The 19247-nt window shown below is 36.0% G+C and overlaps 1 protein-coding gene across 1 annotated transcript in view; it reads right to left on the bottom strand.

The window, feature by feature from the left end:
* Positions 1–19247, bottom strand: part of NVL (nuclear VCP like) — a 40666-nt gene that overhangs the window by 6467 nt on the left and 14952 nt on the right. Inside the window, exons 14-20 of the mRNA XM_051614192.1 lie at positions 17869–18087; positions 17145–17249; positions 16324–16386; positions 14857–14976; positions 13800–13899; positions 5217–5323; positions 1041–1117 (exon numbers count right to left, since the gene is read on the bottom strand). Coding sequence (XP_051470152.1) covers positions 1041–1117; positions 5217–5323; positions 13800–13899; positions 14857–14976; positions 16324–16386; positions 17145–17249; positions 17869–18087 — 791 coding nt within the window. The remainder of the gene's footprint in view (positions 1–1040; positions 1118–5216; positions 5324–13799; positions 13900–14856; positions 14977–16323; positions 16387–17144; positions 17250–17868; positions 18088–19247) is intronic.

Here is a 19247-nt window from a genome sequence, read left to right as displayed (position 1 = left end):
ATTACAAAAAGGAGTTGCTTTACTCAAAGATACATCAACAGTTAACATGCTCTTAGAATAATAGTATCCACAAAGCATGGTCACATCAGTCTTCATAAATATTTAATTCCAGTTTCCAGTTGTTGAACTTTTCACAGGCCTTCAAACTGCTGCAAGTCATTGAACCAAAGAAAATGTTCACAATTAACTCTCCATGCTTCATTTGGGGGTATTCAGAATATTGCTGTATTTAAAAAACAAAATAAACAACGAAAATCCCACCCCAAAACCCAAACCACAAACACACCCCACAAACAAAGCCTCAACCCAAACTACATACAAAAACAAACAGTAAGTGAAAGGGGCAGAGAAAGAGAAGTACTCCAAGCTAAAAACCATTGCTGGTGATAGCCTCCATTTCTAAGATTCAAAAGCAATACTGTGACAAACATCATGTCAAACTTTTTTTGGTGTGGATTCCAGAAAATCATTAACTATTAATAAGTCATTTAATAGATAAAAGCACAGCTGTTTTGTAAAACACAACTGCAATTAGTCTGATAGATATGGCTATCAAGCTTTCTTAAAAAACACACCTTGGTATTTCTAAAGCACAACTTGAAATAGGGCCTCATTACTTTGTCAAACACCCATTGCTTTCAACTGTGTGACAGAACAAGCTGGTTAGGGTTGTTTCACCAACTTGCTTTCATCATCATTGTACATGTGTCTACAACTTAAGGAGGGCTCTTTTTATCCTCCGATTATGCCAGAATGATGAAATAAAAACCAAGCAAAACCAAGAAGCCTCTAATGATCTGTATTTACAACACAAAGAGGACTATTCCAGATGAAAAATACTTTAGCATTCATATATTCCTACCAACTCCTTAGAAAAAAGCACAAGTGTGAAGACAAGAAAAATAGCTTGAGTTAAAAGGCTTATAAACCCTGAAAGTTAAGAGATCTTAATAATAACAACATAAAAACACATTATCATGCATCAGAAGACTGTTAGCACTGCAAATTAAATATTAAAGCCAAAACTAGAAGCTACTCACGTATAACAATCACAATGTTGACTGTAAGCAATTTCTTCAAGGCTTACATCAGTATCTAGTGGAGGCCGTGTGCCACCCTGAAGGATTTGAGATAGTAAGAAAAGGAAGATAAGAAAACATTCTTTTTTTACACATGCCATCCCCAAAGTGATTTTCATCAATCAGGAATCATACAGGAATCTGACAGATTCTCTGAAATATCCACAAATACTCGTGTTTTTAATCTCAAACCAAGAAGAAGGACAACCAGCCTTAAAAAAACAATTATGAAATAAGTAATGCTAAATATTAACTTTCCACCAACAGATTAAGTTTTGTCTAAAAAATTGATGGCCAGCCTGTCACAGGGCAAAGTAACACTGACACATTCTGTATGTGCACATGCCCTAAGCAGCTGGTTACATCAACAGCATTGTTTAGCTGAAAATTTCCTCTAGTTGTAGTATGTGTTGAAATGAAATAGCTAAGCAATAAGCACGTAGGCTTAGTCTTAGCACCTTTTAGACAGAATTATTTGTGTATCCCAAGTTCTAGACATATATTTTCAAACTTAGAAGTTTTCCATTGTAGCTTTCATAAAAGTTTACATACACTGTAGACATTTTAATAGGCTTTTTGATACTACTCTTCTTTATTTTTACTGCTTCCTCCACAAAGATCCCAGAATTGTTTTATTTTGTTACTATATTTGCATCTCCAATAGCAAAAAACAACATTATAAATTACATTTGAAACTAGCCAACAAATTTTTCAAAACTGTTAGCATGGAGATCTCCCTACTATCCTTAAACAACAGTAAAGTAGTATGGTAGTACAGAGTTTCTAGATGTCTATAGAATCCAACTATACCCAAGTTTAGACATGAAAGGACACTTTTTGATACAATTGATATAGTTCTGCCACAAACTCATTTGACAGAAATGCACAAATTATTATAATTATTTTCTGACTTCTTCAGGTGAGCTAATACACCACATACCTACACTGCCTTCAAGAGGAAAAAAAAAGTGTAGTAACTGGCAAGTTAAAACCTTTGAATACTTAACAGACCATAGAATAATGAAGGACTAGGCAAAGTAAGGGAGCAATCTTGAATAAATCTTTGGTAGAATATCAGTTAGAAAGGGAAAAAATACCAAATCAGCCAGAAAAGACAAAGTAACAGCCTGATTTTGAAACATCTGGAAAGGAGAGACTTCAACCTGGAAACAAGAAACCCTCATACAATTTCACATGGGATACTTAAGTAGTTGCTGTACAAGACTGCAAACCAGAGAGACCTTCTCTGCTAAAAAGAAATGTTTTACCTATTGCTTTGAGTAGCAACATATGTTGGGCATTTTTTGAGTGTGATGATCTGCCTGCCCTGGAGACAAGCTCAGCAGTACGTGCACCACAAAAGCTTGCTACCACTTGCAGGAATGTATTAATTATGTGAAGACATGCTTCTCTTGCATAATTCATATGCAATTTGAAAATGACCAATTGGTACAAGTTAACTGAAAGAAAACTTTCACAACAAGGCTTCAACCTACATCTGGGCTGTCTGTTCTCCTCCCCATAACTCCCTCTTCTACTTCCCATGCTGCCTTTGTGAGCATCCATGTTTTCCCTCAGCAACAATTTGCAGTTTCCACCTCCTGTACATGTGTTCCTCAGGGATTTCTGAGAATGCATACCATCACACACAAGCTGCTTACATCTGCACAAAATATTTTGTTATATCTAGCCCATATTTAAGCAAGTGTTCCTATACATAGATCTTTCAAATTTCCTTATGTAGAATGCATGGATGAAGTCTAATAAAAAGTAAGGTATTTCAATTAATTTAACCTATTCTTGCAGATAACTCCAATACATTTTTAAAGAACATAACAACCTATTTCTTGTTCTTAACAATAGAAATACAAATCTTTGCCTGGCTTTATGAGAACACTAGTGACTGCAGAAGTAGCATGGAATGAACACAGAAACACACAAGGGAAAAAAACTAATTTCAGAGAGTGTTTGTATCTCATTTCTACTGGCCTTTTAATTAAGAACTAAGAAAAATAATCCATTAAAGACTTAATGCCTCATTTACTACAAAGATTTGTAACCAAAATATTAAGATTAGTATGAAATAAGTATGTATGGAAGTATTTGATGTTCCAAAAATAGCATGCCCTGATAACCAATATTCACAGGAACAAAGCTAGTCAAGACTATGCCATTTATTGCTTGTATCACAAGAAGGCCCATAATCAGATAAGGCAACAGCGAAGATGGTTTGTCAGCAGAAGACAAATATGCTCTGATAGCAGGATAATGACACAGTTACCACATCACATGTGCCACTCTTCTTCGTGTTATCGTAACAGGAAGTTGGACTGTAGCCTCAAAGATTCCCAGAAGTAGAGAGCAAAGACACTTTCGGCAACCAAGATTTACGGCAGCTGAAGTAAGCACAATTCTGAACTGTTTGAATCTTAAAGGGCATCTAGAAAACAGTTCTCTGTAACACCCGGTTTGTCATCACCGGTCAAGATGAAACCAAGAGATGAACTGAGGACTCAACACCAAGTTCCTTATCCTCGGTGTTGCACACAAGTGACCCTAGCCCTACCACTTGGATTCATGCATCTTGGTGACTAAATGTGGCTGTGAGAGGGAACAAGTGAAATCTATGAGAGAGTGAGAGAAATCAGTTTTGTTTAATACCACCTTCCCCTCCCATGGAATCTCTCACAAAGCTTTGCTGCACTATTTTCCTACGCTATTAATTACAATTAGAATGCTTGAGACAAAAATCTCCAAAGATTCTCCTGCAAAAATTAGGGAGAGCAGGCTCAACAATAATATATTAAAAAACAGAGCAGATGTAAACTCTGTGCCAGAATCCTTCTGCTCTCTTTGGACAGTCTATTGACTGACTCTTACTACCCACTTCTTCCAGAAGAACAAGGTATGAAGTCAGAACAATCATACAAGCCCAATTTTTAAAGGACACTTCCAGTTATCTTTAAACATAATTTGGTAAAATAAAAAACATAATTCCTTATAATATGTATGAAAAACAATTCATGGATGTCACACTCAAATTATCTTATTTTAAAAGGCAACCATTTTTAAGAACAGGATTCTAAAAAGTTTTAACTGAAATATTTTTATAAAACTTAGAAACAATAAATGGATCTACTGCTACTAGCAAATGGAGGCATACTAACTATTTCCTTCCATGAAGTAATTGCATAGAACAAATGAAGGGAAGTCTTAACAACCTGAATTTTTAACAAGAGTCTAACTTTTGAACAACCATTTTTGGCATGAAAGAATGTGCTAGAAAGAGTTATCAGTTTTTTAATTCTATGGGATTCATTATTGCCTATACCACAAATTTAATGTTTATGCAAGTCTTAATTATATTTTTTACAAATTTGCTAATTGATTTTTTTGCCACACTTCATAATACAATGATATCTTTTCTCTGTAGTAAATACTTGGTCTCCTTTGCAGCTCAAAAGAAAAAAATCTGACAGGACACTTGCTCTTAACAAGCAATGTTGATCTGCTGGAAAGAGCAGGAAAGATCAGAGTGCTTCATAAAGCTTTGCAAGTTCTTTTTTTAAGGTCTTGATTACTGCTGTGCTGTACTTAGAGAAATACTCAGATGGAATTCTATAATCCAGATCTCTGATGTGGCAGAATGTGCCACTAACCGCAAGGAGGACAAACCCACGAAGGCAGGTATTTCACATTTTACTTTGACCAACAACCTGTATCACCACTAGCTTCCTTTAATCCTAAAGGTAACTAAGTGTCACAATTACTGTTGAGCAAATACAGCTGGACCTTGTGAAACATTCAGATGAATGCGTGGAACCCTTCCCAAAAATCTTACAAAACATTCATAGGCCCATTACACACACAGATAACAATATTTTAATCTGTTCAAACTGTGACTATAAATGCAGCAACTTCTATGCTTAACAGGTTTGCTTTACTCAAGATTTATCAAACCCTTGCAGTCTCAGAGGAAATTTAACAGCAAACCTGGCTGCTGGTTTATTTTTATGACCTCATGTAATACCTGAAAGTGTTTAATGAAACAGGAGTCTGCAACTCCCTGTAAAATTTAATTTGTCTTAAATCATTCCACCAGGCTTCAAGATTAAGATTTTTTTTCCAAATACTCACTTTGGTGATGGTCTTTAAAATAGCAAGTCGATCTTCCGGTGGTGGCAAACCCACATAGAGTGTCTTATCCAGTCTTCCAGGACGCAGGATAGCTGGGTCAATTATATCTTAGGAAGGGGAAAAAAAGAAAAAAATTATCCAGAAATGAGATATAAACCCTTAAGAAAGTATACACACAAGAAGGAATAAATGCATACTTGCACTGAGATTCAAAGAAGCATTTGTGCCATAATGTGAAGCTCTGAGCATTAAAATAGCTGATTGAAATAGTTTCATCTCTGCCAAGTAGGAATCTCTGTTACCTGGTACAGTTAAGATACTTCTGCTCAAAGATGGCTCATAAATAAGAGTTTCATTATCTTCACAAACGAAGACAACTCTGCCTTTGGCAATACAGTGCTAGAACATTTTTACTGTCTTATAGTCAAGTGAGAAATTCCACATTAACTCACAAGAAGGGAAAAAAATGCTTCTGGTTTGTTCTATTGAAAGAAATTCTACCCGTATAAACTTGCAAATCTGCTTGGAAGGCACAGTGATAAATTAAGTACACAGGGCCAGTCATAAGCACCCATAAAGTTTAACTACTGGTCATTTGTATTTCTACTACATAGTAGTTTTCTGAGTGGTAAGATAGGAAGCACATGAAAACATAAAATAGAGCTGCAAAATACAGAATTTGTTTCCCAGGAAGAACTGCAGACTCCAAATTTATGATGTGTGGAGAAGAAACCAAAAATCATCACAAATGTTTCTAGAAAACTGTTCAAAGCTTAAAGGTAGTAGAAATGTCTAGTAGCCATTTAGCACCGCAGGCTTCAATACTGAACTTCCTCAAGGGTAGAAATTATTGGTCTAACACAAGATACAAAAAGGGCACATAACCTGAGAAAGACCTCAATTCCTGTCCATATTTCCGCACAAATTGCCTGGATGATGTTTCTAAATGCTTCTTGATGCCCCATTTTCCCATCTACCCAAAAGATTATAAAGTCTTGCTTTATTTTACTACATAATTCTGAGTCACCATTCCAGGAGGTATTTAAAAGACATGTAGATCTGGCACTTAGGAATGGTTTAGTGGTGGACTTGGCAGTGTTAGGTTAAATGGCTGCACTTTTAAACGATTTTAAAGGTTTTTTTCCAACATAAATGATTCTATTATATCCTACACAATATGGTAACATGAACAGTAAAATCATAAAAGCACCCACAGAAGATATAAAGAAAACTGTACTTCTAAAACAACAGACTTTTTTAAAAGTCTGAAAATTAGACAGACATGTTAGGTAGCTATTGCAAGAATGTTATCCAACAGTAACAGTTCAAAGTTACACCTAATTCTTAAGCTGGAAACTATCAAGGACTCCAAATGAAGCTCTCAACACTCTTACAATCATTATATCCTTGTTGATCAAACGTAGCTAGCAGACAAACTACATGCCTTCATTTATATTGAAGGTGAAGAACTGTAGAAAGGTAAACTTAATTCTTACTATGCACATGCTTAAAAGAAAACAAAATAAAAACCCCAAAAACCCCTATCAAAACAAGGAAGCAAAAAACCAAACAAAACCAACACCAAAAAATCTACCACCCAAATCCCAAAACAGTAGCATGAAAGTAGAGCTAGCCCTTTCTTGCAAATGAAAAAAGCTTGCTTCACTCAAGACTTCCAACTACGTCATCCTACCACAATGTACTCCTGATTCACTTTTTAAAGATGTGCATAGTGTTGTTCAAGTTACTCTCTCACCTATGCTTAAAGGACAAAAACTAGAATGAGATGCATACATTAAAAATTGCTCCACTATATTTTCCTTGGACAAAAGCAATTTTTTTTCCCCCTAAGATACAAAGGTTGTGGCTAGGGGCATGACTATGCTATTGACAATGTGATGAGAATGGTGAGGGGAAAAAAAGCAGGAACTTGATGTATTATTTTAATCTAGACCAGATGAAACATAGGTTAAACTGAGTCCCTGCCCAGGCAAAAACATCCTTCTTATACATCTGTTCATAGTGCCTTATGATTCTGTCTCTTGCTTCTGGCACAAGAGCACTTTCCTGTTTTTGTGCCTCTGTGGACAGATTTGCCACATTATTAAGGCAAGATGACAAGGTTCACTGAACAAACATCAAAACAAATACTCTCAATAGGGATTGCATTACAGCACCGTGCACTTGATAACTTCCCTATCCTAAAGTTTCAAAAGCTCTTTAAAAATACTAAGTTTGATATGCAAAATACTGTTTCCATTTTGTATGCTGAGAATATGGCACTTGCCATGTTATCTGCCCAATTATACAAAGTTACCAATATGGTCTCAAAATGCACACCTCAATTTGTTATGTAAATTACTACAGTGCCCACATTCAGAGTTACCACCACTCACACTAACTCAATAAGCTGTAGTAACGATGGCTTACAATTAGAAGACAATATCAAAGCTCAAAACACAGATCTACACCCCTTATCTCCTTACAAGTCAGTTCACTTCACTCTGCTGATTCAGACCTGGGCCTCAAGTTCTTGGTAGTTCAAGTCACATAACACAGAAAATTAGTATTTACTTATTGGTGAAACTCACTCATTAGATGCATTTCCTATCTGTTCAAAGATCTGACTAATATTCCTCTTTTAGGAAATTCAGAGTATTCCATCCTGAGAAATCATTATGTTCTCTCCATATCTATTATCTCAAAACATACCTGAACAGAAAGAGATACATTTAACATTTTAATGAAATTAAGGTAGTTATTGTAGATACCTCTTTCAAAGCCTATTGTTATCGCTCAAGTTTGAAAGTGGAATGTGGAAATATGATAACACACTGTACTTCTTTTCCAAGCAGTTGTCTCACAGAGAGACTATACTTCTATTGAGAGAAATATCTAGTTAATAATTTTCTGTCTTGGTTTTCTGATGTAGTCAGTTCTGATGTATTATGTTCTTAGAAGACAGTAGTACCATTTTCCAAACAATTCGGCAAAATTACATAATGGGTCATTTAGAGTGCATCCAATCCTCACTTTGTTTTTAAAGGTTAAAACAGGCACTAGCCCCTAGAAAATTATGTCAAATTTCAGTTTGCTGCACTGGTCTCCGAACTACTGCACAATTGTATCCTCTTCATTAAATTCTACTGAAAGGATTTTTTCATGAATCCCTATAATGTGATGTCCTATTGTCCTATAAAAAAAATCTATTAGTCTCACACTCATTTCAAGTTGATTATTCATGTCTTATCTCAACTGTACAAAAGCCAACCACGATTACAGAAGTTCCGTGCACACCAGCAACAATAACCATTCTACTGAGTCTAAACTTCTCATATACTCATTACAGCTTTTAGAATTATTTTTAAGCATACAGGGTCTAGGTCCTCCCATTAATGATGTTCTGGAATGTAGACTCAGAAGTTCTAAAATGTTTTCTGAGACTATAGATGAACACTGCAGTCAACAACTTTCCTTCTACACAACAAATGAACTCCACTGAAGTTACTCTGAAAGATACACAACATTCAAGGGCTGCTGAAATGCAGAAATACAATTTGTGTGAATTAGACCTATCATGAAAGAAACTGTTCCATGCCTCACAGAGTAGGTGTTTTTTTTAGATCTTATCTTGCCTTTAATTCAGCAAAATGTATTAATAGGTACAAATACAACAAACAAAAAACCCAAACCAAAACTGAAACTACAGTCAGAGAATGAAGATTATTTTTTTACTGTTTCAAAATGTGGTTCAGGTGAATAGCTCTAGAAAACTAACAAAAACTTCCTAAAGAACTCACTGAAACTAGGAACATGCTCTCAGATAATAGTAAAAGGGGAATTTTGCAAGACTTAATTTGAAAAAGCTGGAGAGAAAGATCATGAATAAAAGCAAAGACAACATCACAATTTACATCAAGCTTAACTCACTACCAGCTTGTGGTGTTTCACTGATCTCTTGTCTGTTTCCTCAATGGTGCTGATAGCTTGATAAGCATTTCTGTAAAGAGTTTATAGATGTTCAAAACCTGGGGAAGTCAGAAAAGAGTAGAAAGCAGCAGGATCTAATAGTGAAACTCAAACTGGTAATTAGAAAATTCTGGGAAATTACAGACCTTAGTTAACAGCAGTGTTTGATGGCATTTAGTCTCAGATTTGGGGAAGGAAGTAGGTTGAAAAAGAATGTAATTATTCTGACCTATAAAATTTCCAACAGGATATGACATTTCTGCCTCTTTTTTTCCCTTCTCTCTTTTTAATGTCATTGAGTTCTTTAAAAGTTTAATCCTCTTCAGAAAAAGTTTTACACTGATTCTGCATTTAGGAAGAAAGAGACTTGAGCTGGAAATACTGTATCCCTGCTAATTTAGCAGTAGTCAACAAAGATCTACATAGGACTTTCAAAGTTACTGAATAAGTAAGTGCAAAAAACATTAAAATATCCTGCTTTTAAGGACAGATAAAAGGCTTATTTCAGCACTGCCAGAATAAGAATTACCGCTTGCATATTGTATATGATAAACAAAGGAACCAATTTCTTGTGCCTACACTTTTGGCAAAATGGGAATTAGAATGTTCCAAGTCCTGAAAAGCTATTATGAAAAAAGAATTTGGCAGTTTTCAGCCACGGGGAATTTAAACCACCACCACCATTTCATATAACACCTTCCCACAGGTGCTAACACCTCACCAGAACAACTATGTCAGGAACACAGCTTGATGCCAGAACTGGTTGAGCCACTGGTACTCTACTGCTAGTACTACTATTCTTTATAATAATATTTTTATGAGACCAGACTCTTCTTTTGGCACCATGGTCTCCAAGACTGAAATGCTGGTAACACTAATAGTCATGAACAGTAACAACAACCAACTATAAAAGCTACCATGCATGCAACCACTCTAAAACAGAAGCATCTTGAAAATATGCTTTCTCTCCCATTAAATTATACTAACATGGATTAAAAAAATATTACTTATATCACTTCACCATTCTGGCCCAGTGGAAAATTAAAGGAAGTTGTGCTGGGACACATATTATTTACATTTATATTACACAACATCCAGGACCTCTGTTCACCATAAATATGACAGAAAAATCTTTCATCTAAATGCCACACTTGTAGGCAAAAGAGCTTTTCAGGCACCATGACTTTAGTTTGCAGGAATAATTTAAATATACTAGAAAGTATAACTGTGTTTCTCCTACAGATCTGTGCAAAGACATCTTCTTATTAGGGCTCACAAGAGTGCTTTACTAGCATAGACTTCACTGTTCTCTACCTGCAGTCTGTTCCTATTAAGAACCCAGAACATACTAGCAAAATTTAATCTGCTGAACACTGCCCCTTCCTAAGCACCATAAGTGGTGAAAAATCTGGTACTTCCTCAGTTTAACCACAGCTTCAGTGAAAGTTGTTCTGATAAAAGCTGGTAAATTGAAAACTATATTTATTCACAATGACAAATGCAGATATCACAGCAAAAGTTTGCAGTCTAAACTTATCCAAAGTGTTGCTAATGCACACAACTGATAAACTTCTAAAGCAAGAGATCCATCCTATTCAAACTGCAGATAACTGCCTCCTCTGGCAAAAGTTGGATGTGCCAAGCTTTGCCGTTCAGAAAAAGATATTTTAGCATGCTAGAAAGACAATTTATCAAGATACAATTCACTTCCATTGACAGAATTTGCAAATAAATTCATAACCTTCCATTTAATGATTGTATTTGTTATCCCTGCCTTTGCATTTTCTTTACATTTGGCATTTTTACCTCAAATCCACTTATGCCATCAATGTCACTGGTTAGTAAGACATTGCTGAGTTCATGCCTTACAAATTTCCAAGCTTCTCTCAAGTATTACTTAAACCATCATTACTTGGGAAAGTTTTGTCATTTTATCTCTTCCAATATAGTAAAGCAGTACATTTACCACTGCAGCTGGACAAGGCAACAGTGACTTTTTAAAACTGAGAAAAAAAAAAAAAACACAAAAAAAAGCCCAAAACCAAACTACCTCCAAACCATTACAAAGGTACTTTTTACCGACATAATGGTAAATCTGCATCTAGTATAAGGCTTACATAACAACTGCACAGATGTCTATTTCATATATACATGAAAATGAGACCCGTAAGCAAGTACTGAATTAGTGTAAATGTGAAACCCGAAAAGCTAGGAAACAGGACAAATGCACACACACAAGTATCCATATCTTGAAATTAACATCTGAGCAACATTTACTCTAAACTGGCCCTTGTAAAGCTACTAGATTACATACTCAGCTGCCTCTAGGAGAGGAGTTACTAGCTCAGAACACTGCCATGTACCACACTGGTCCTAAAAATAGTCACCCCATGTATACCTCTGGTACACCTGAGGTGGCACTGCAGGAAGTCAAGCTGGATGTTCCTGAACTTCAAAAATGTAATTCACACCCCAAGCTACCAGTCAGAGATAACAATGAGTTTAATGTCACCAGCAATTATACATGAAGCCCCTGAGAAACACTAAGCAATAAGGCTGCCTGATCTAAATACTTGCACTAGCATAACTTATTTAGGGAGAGGTCTCTTTCCTAAGGCAACTAGACGACATCAGCACTAACACTCTTGGTACATTCAACTCTATCTATATATAGACATGCTACATTGTATAACCTCATTCTCTATTCTACACTGGATTAGATAGGTCAGAATCATTAAGCTCATCTCAAGAAAACCTACCTCAAAGAATTTCTGCAAGCATATGCAGATTTAAGAATCTGCTGCTGACACTGCACGGCGTAGAAGGCTTGACTAGTCTGTCATGATGCAAAGAATTCAAGAGACAGGAAAACTTCCCTTAAAAACTTTGATTTTTTTTGACTGCTGGAAAAAAACAAAACCTTCTAATAGTTGCCTGTATTAGGTGATTTCATACCCAATTTTCCTTAACCTGCAGGGCCCAAGTAGTCTGCCAAGTTTTAGCTTTCTCATCTTCCAATTTATATCCAAAGTAGCTACACTGCTGTGTTTTTTTTCCATGCTAAGCCATCTCTCATCAGAATTCGACATCTTGTCATCACTCAATACATAGAGATATAAACAACTAAGTGTGTCTTCTTGTTACCAGCACTTTACCAAATACACACTTGATGCAAAATTCTGGTATCTACACCAGTATGGTTTTACCAAGATAGACTAGTAACACTGTATTTAATTTAAGTTGTAATATTTGGGAAAAATGCTCATAACCAAGGAAGTGCAACATCTTCATGCATACATTTCTATACTGACAACAAACTCCTTTACTTCTAACTCTAGGCATCTAGATGGAATTCAAATTCAGGAAGAGACAAGTTTGTATTGTAAGACTTCTCCATAACATAAAAAAAGTCAAAGAGTTCGTTGTAAAATACATGATGTTTGTAAAGCAAATGTCAATGTTTAGCTTATTAACTAAGAAAATGCTGGAGGAGTTACAAAGCACAGACAGCTATCGATATCAAAGCTTGACAAAACATGAGGAAACAGCAGAATGACTTGAGGCTGAGGGAGCCAAGTTTGGAATATGAAGCCCAGGAAACAAATATAAGCAAACAGAAAAATTATTTAACATGAGACAGATGCCACAACGCAAAAAAAAAAAAAAAAAAATTAAAAATAGCAGAACATTCTAAGGTTGCTTTGGACAGGAGGCCAAGAAGGCCAACAGCATCAGGAATAGTGTGGCCAGCAGGAGCAGGGAAGTGATTGTGCCCCTGCACTGGTGAGGCTGCACCTCAAGCACTGTGTTCAGTGCTGGGCCCCACAGGAAGGACATTTTGGTGCTGGAGCATGTTCAGAGAAGAGCCACCAAGCTGGTGAAGGGTCCAGAGAATAAGTCATAGGAGGAGGGGCTGAAGGAATTAGGGATGTTTAGTCTGGAGATGAGGAGGCTGAGGGGACACCTCATTGCCCTCTACAACTACCTGAAATGAGGTTGTAGGGAGGTGGGTGTTGGCATGTTCTCCCAAGTAAATAAAGACAGGACAAGAGGAAATGGCCTGAAGTTGCAGCAGGAGAGGTGGTTGAGTCAACATTCTTGGATGTATTCAAGAAGTGTAGATGTGGCACTTCAGGGCATGCTCTAGTGGCTGAGGTTGTGGGATTTGGGTTTTTTGTTTTGTTTTGATTTTTTTTGTGTTAATGGTTGGACTCTGATCTCAGAGGTCCTTTCCAGCTATGACGATTCTGTGATTCTGTGACAGAAAAGCAATGCAAGCAGGAAATATATAATTTTTGCTTTAGTTATCTTTTGTTCTTTTATGCTCCAAGGAGATAATCCAAAATCCAATTATTTCAAAGGTCTTTCAAAGCACTTCACAGCAATGTACCAGGTGCTAATTAGGACATGTTTTAAGAGGTTGCTTCATCTCATATTGTCACAAGAATGTGGAACAGATTAATTGATCTGAAAAGGTTTGGATTTTATGAGACACTGTAATTTTAAGTACAGAACAAGGTTAGTTATGTAATTAAATATGTAAGAACACATTATTTCATTACAAGAGAACTAACGATGTCTGATTTATCTTCCTTCTGATTTTGGGGTCCTTACCTGGCCTGTTTGTGGCTGCCATAATGAAAACTTGCTGTCGATTCACCAGACCATCCATCTCTGTGAGTAACTGGTTAACTACTCGAACACTGGCTCCTGACTTTAAATGGAGAAAACAAATCAATAAAATTGACAAAGCAATGAGTCTGTGATTATTTCAAAGTAAAAGAAGCAAAAGAACAACTAGCTCACCACCCTGAAATACTATTCAAAGAAAAGTTTCTTTTTTGAACTTTCAATTTAGCTCTATTCTGGATTTCTACTATCATACTCTCAGCTTGTTTCCACCCCAAATTCATGCTATCTACACACCCACCACACATTTTAACATTTGGTAAACGTTTTCTTTCCCACTGAAAAACCATGGACTTACTTAAATAAAGACGTATAAATATTTTTACTAATTATTCTCCTGTCTGTCTCTACAAGGACACCCAAAACCTCTCAATATTCAGCTTTTGGGAAAAAAAAACACCGCAGTATTTCTCCAAATATTTAAACAGAGCAGCTTTCCTTTCAACACACTAGCAGGCTGTGCCAAGAAATTAACTGCCCCAAAACCAGAAGTTTAATCCCAGGTGTAGGTAGCTCCTATTCCAAAACAACAGCAGCAATAAGAAAAAAAATCAAGACAGAGAAAACTTCACAGGCAGAATAGCTCTGAGGTCTAATGATTTCCATCTCTTGCCTCAAGTATTTTCATAACCTAGTTCATGCTGTTCAAATCCATACATACATTACAGCTGCATACAGGTGTCACAATTTGGCCTTAAATTAAACACGACCCCTTCATCTTTTCCTATGGCTCTAGACAGCCAAGCTGGTGGATATACACACATTTTCTGGATATTTTTTCTATATGCACATACTTAAAATAGTATTAAGCTTTATAAAACTTGGCCAACATATTTTTTCCTCACATATGAGAAAGCTATTGGAATTTTTTTCTTGGGAGATATCAAACAGTATCCTTCCAGGTACTTCTGTTGTTAGTACAATGCCACAAAAGCAGCAACTGAGATAATTTATTTATGGAAATATTTTAAGACAGACTCACTTCACGGTCAGACCTTCGAGGGCATAAAGCATCAACTTCATCAAAAAATATAACACAAGGGGCTGAATTCCTGGCACGCTGGAATACCTGGCGTACAGCACGTTCACTTTCTCCAACATACTAAAACAAATTACAAATCACAGCAATACAATATAAGATGAATGTTTGGCTTGGGGAAAAAAAAAAAAATCATCACAGTTTTAAACACTATTTGAGGTGCTTTGCAAGGGAGAAGTGCAACCTGCTAATCAGTTTACTTCTGACAGCAGTCTTATCTTTATTTCCTTACTGAACAAGAAGGGAACTTCTTGTCACTAGTTCACTTCTGACAGTTCGCAGTACATTCAGAGTTAAATAGTTAAATACTTTCTGTGGAATAAATCTAACTTGCCATCATTCTGTTCACGAGAATCAAGAAATACAGTATTCATTAAGGACCCTGCTGTTTTTAAACTGTTTATAAACAAACCCAGTGAGCAAGGTGAACATTATGAACAACTGAAATTTGTATAAACATTGCCTAAAGACAGGGGGCTGGCAGCACAGAACTTAAAAGTAAGCCAGAATTTTACTTTGAATGGTGAATTGCAGGGGCAGAGGCTGCTAATTTGAAAATGCAAATACTTATTTTTTTCCAAACAAACATGTTTTGGTACAATTTGTTGACTTAACACACTCTCTGATTCACAGCCAGACATTTTCTCTTTACTGCACAAGGAAACAGGGCTCCCCTCTAACTTAGGAGTTTTACTCCTGCCTATCAGTACTTGATGTACACATAAAAAAATATTTAGGGAAAGAATAATTGAACCCAGTATTTTAGTTTTAGCTTCCACATTTTTGAGGTCTTCTGAGATGGGATCTGCAGCCATCTTGCTCATTTCAGCACTTTCTCTTAAGTCTAAAATGGACAGAAGTTATAACACTTCTAAATCCAGTGCTTCAAAAACTCAGACTACAGCACTTTTATCTGTTAACATTTAAAATATTTAAAAATCACTTTGATGAACTAAAAAACCTCATTGCTTTCCAAGGTTTCAAACTTCCATCAAGAAGCTAAAATGACTAGCAAAACACATTTCCAAACCTGAAAGCTTAAAATTTTATTTTGCTGTTTCGCTGTTACTAATCAGCAATTGGCCTCACTGTAAGATTTGAATTTTTGTTCTTTATCCTGATCTACATAAAAGCAATGACTCATATAGTTGGTCATTTAGAAATGCTACTTCAGTTAAGAAGGCTCCATCTGTCAGATAATTTAAACCAAGAAATACACTCAAACTAGCCAGACAGCTTTTTCCTTTTCCCATGAACAACTGCTCTGCTAAAAACTTTAAGCATAGGTTTAATTAGGCAACTTCAGTTGCACCACACTACTGTGAGTTGTGTAATTATCAGGAATTTTGCTTCCCCCACACTTAGGACAAGAATTCCATAAATTACAAAAGCACAATGGTTAGTGCATACCATATTTAGTAGTTCAGGACCTTTCACAGATATGAAGTTCAGTCCAGACTCATTTGCTACGGCCTATCAAAAAGGGAAAGACAGATGTATATATAAACCACATTTTTCCTGTAACTGAAGGGAAGGAACATAGTTATCAACTGTTTGTAAAATATAGAAAACACTACAAAGTATAATTATATGCAATTAAGTCTGGAAGGGGTGTGGAGAAATTAGCAAGGTGTTCTCTCTCTTCAATGGGGCCATGTTCCAGACTCACACCCCACCTTCCTCCCCCTTATTAGCTGAAAAATTATCAATAAATAGGGGGAGTTAAAGACATTCAACTATGTAAGAACATTTAAAGACAAAGATGAGTGACAACCTGGAAACTTGGATGATTACCTGCATTTATATGGGGAAGTCTTAAGAACTGAAATGCTCAAGGAGAAGGAAAACAGAAGTATTTCCAGTAAGGCAAATATAACAAATAAAAATACACACATATAAGACTGTAGGCTACTTCCAAATACCTAGTTAAGTTACAGTGAAATATTCCATAGAAGTGGTTATCTAGCAGAGTTTCTTCCCATATTTGCTACCTTCTTCTTAACCAACTTCATTCCTTCAAGTTTTGCAGTAATTTCCTCTCAATTCAAGAAAAATTGTAAACTTATGGCAAGAAAATCAAATAACTTTAGCACAGTTTCAAATTTAACTTTCTGATGAGAAGTGGTGCAAAAGCCCATCTTCTGGCATCATCCAAACTCAAGTCATTCCCACAAAAACACCTACAAGAAGATTCTCCAGTATTTTTAAAGCATGTTTGGCAAATGTCTTACCTTAGCTAACAGTGTTTTGCCACAACCAGGAGGCCCTGCAAGCAAAACACCAGCTGGAGTAGTCAGGCCCAAGGCTTTAAACTGCTCTGGGTTTTGCACAGGTGCCTATAAAAAAAAAAAAATATCATAGTTAACTGTGACAAAAAGCTAACACAAAACTTTTAATTCCAGTTACAGATGGAGGAAAAATAACTCATACAGAAGTTATTTATTCCAATTCTTTACAGACTAAAAGAGTAAACAGTTGCTCTTGCACTGATAAGTACCCCAAAACAGGAGAAGTACAATTATTCAGAGGCAAAAATTTTATTTACCTAAGTGCTCATCTTAAAGTATTAGCATTAAGTATCCCTGTGACCGGCAGAGAGATTGCTAACCTTTCAGCTAAGTAGTCTCCAATTATATGTGTTGCACTGCATAACTAAAGGATATTGGTACAAAAATTTAAGAATACTTAAGATTCAGGAATCATGAACATACTGAAAGCATGAATATAAGAAGTGAAATTTGAAATACATGCACCAGACTTGTAACAAATTGAAAAGCAAATTATAGAAATCTGACTATTTTAAATGAAGAGGTAAAATTTCTACTTTGGAGCATGCTAGAACTCATGAGCATCACATTAGACCTTAAATAATAATTAAAAAACAAACAAGCACCATCTTCTTTCCTGCACAGGGGGAAATGTAAAAAACTACTTGAAAGTAAGGGTAAGACATACCAATATTGCCATTGTCAGCTCTTCCCGAACATCCTCCAGGGCTCCGATATCTGCCCATGTCACATCAGGAACTGTGACAAAGCCTTCTCTCTTGGCAGAGGGTTGCACTGACGGCAGTGCAACAATAAAATCATTCATCTCAATGCACAGCTTCTGCAGCTGCTCCTCAGGCAAGGGGTCTTGTTTCTTCAGCAAATCCAAAAGTCTCTGCAATTCATCCTTAGGGTACACAAAAAGGGAGAGAAAAAGATTATGCACTGGATTAGATTTTAAGAGCCATTTTTAAGAGTTTTTTTAAAGCAATACTTTCTTCTGCTGTAATATTAATTACTCAAAAACAAATTATTTATAATACACATGAAGTACGTAAAATAAAAACGTAACTTTAATTATAAAAATGTTCCAGGAAAGCACTGAGCTAATGGACTACAATCTTGATTTATATACTACAGCAACAGAACCAGCACATGCATTTTGTCTTTAAATTCTCCCTTACTGCTTCTCCTACACTGATTAGGAGAAAGTTCTTTCCATACTGAAATTTCCAAAATGTGTATTAATTATGTGTACTAATTCTATTTTCAATAAGAAACTGCTTTCAGGAGAAAGTGAACAGCTCTGCTGAACAGCACAAATTTCATACATTTGTTTGACATTCAGTTACTTATAAACCTTTAAAACTTTCAACACACACTTTTAGAATATACATTTTTATTTATTACAATCTGATTTCACATCACAATCTCTTTTTCCCCATGCTGATTAAGCCTGGTTTTGTAACCAGACCCTGATAATGTTTGGGCAAACAGAATAGAGATACAGAGTAATGTTTTTCAGCACTGTCCCACCTTGCAAACCACAGTGCCCCAGGCAAATACATTCCCATTTCCCCAGTCTATTCCTTATTGGGGAAACTGCTTGAGAAAGCACTTAATCAAAGAACTTTATACCTTCATAACATAAATACATCCCAGTTCTAATAAAGAAAGGCAGTATCAAAGGAAATTTATACTGCACCACAAGGAAAACTAAACCAGTTTTTCAGCATAAAAAAGAGGGAGGAAAAAAAAAAAAGTAAAAATTCTGTGAAGTTTCCACATTTTTACTACTGCAGTATATAGGGGAAGTGTCACTTCTTACTTGTTGCAACTAAGATAGCCTTACAACTGATTGCAAAGAAACAGAAGTGTTTATAGTGCCTGATACTCCTTTTAAGGCTTCCCTTGTCTTCTCAACAGAACCATTAACAGAAACTGTGAAACAGACCACTGGGTTTGTTTACTTGAATTGTGTGAATGATTTTTAAAGGTTTTGTATGTTTATTTTGCCATTATAAACACAATGTAATGGTTTTAATGACAATGCCCTGTATTAGACTA

This window comes from Apus apus, chromosome 3, assembly GCF_020740795.1.
Source record: "Apus apus isolate bApuApu2 chromosome 3, bApuApu2.pri.cur, whole genome shotgun sequence".
NCBI lineage: Eukaryota > Metazoa > Chordata > Aves > Apodiformes > Apodidae > Apus > Apus apus.
The sequence above is the reverse complement of the archived record's forward strand: the minus strand, read 5'-3'. Positions and strand labels throughout refer to the sequence as shown.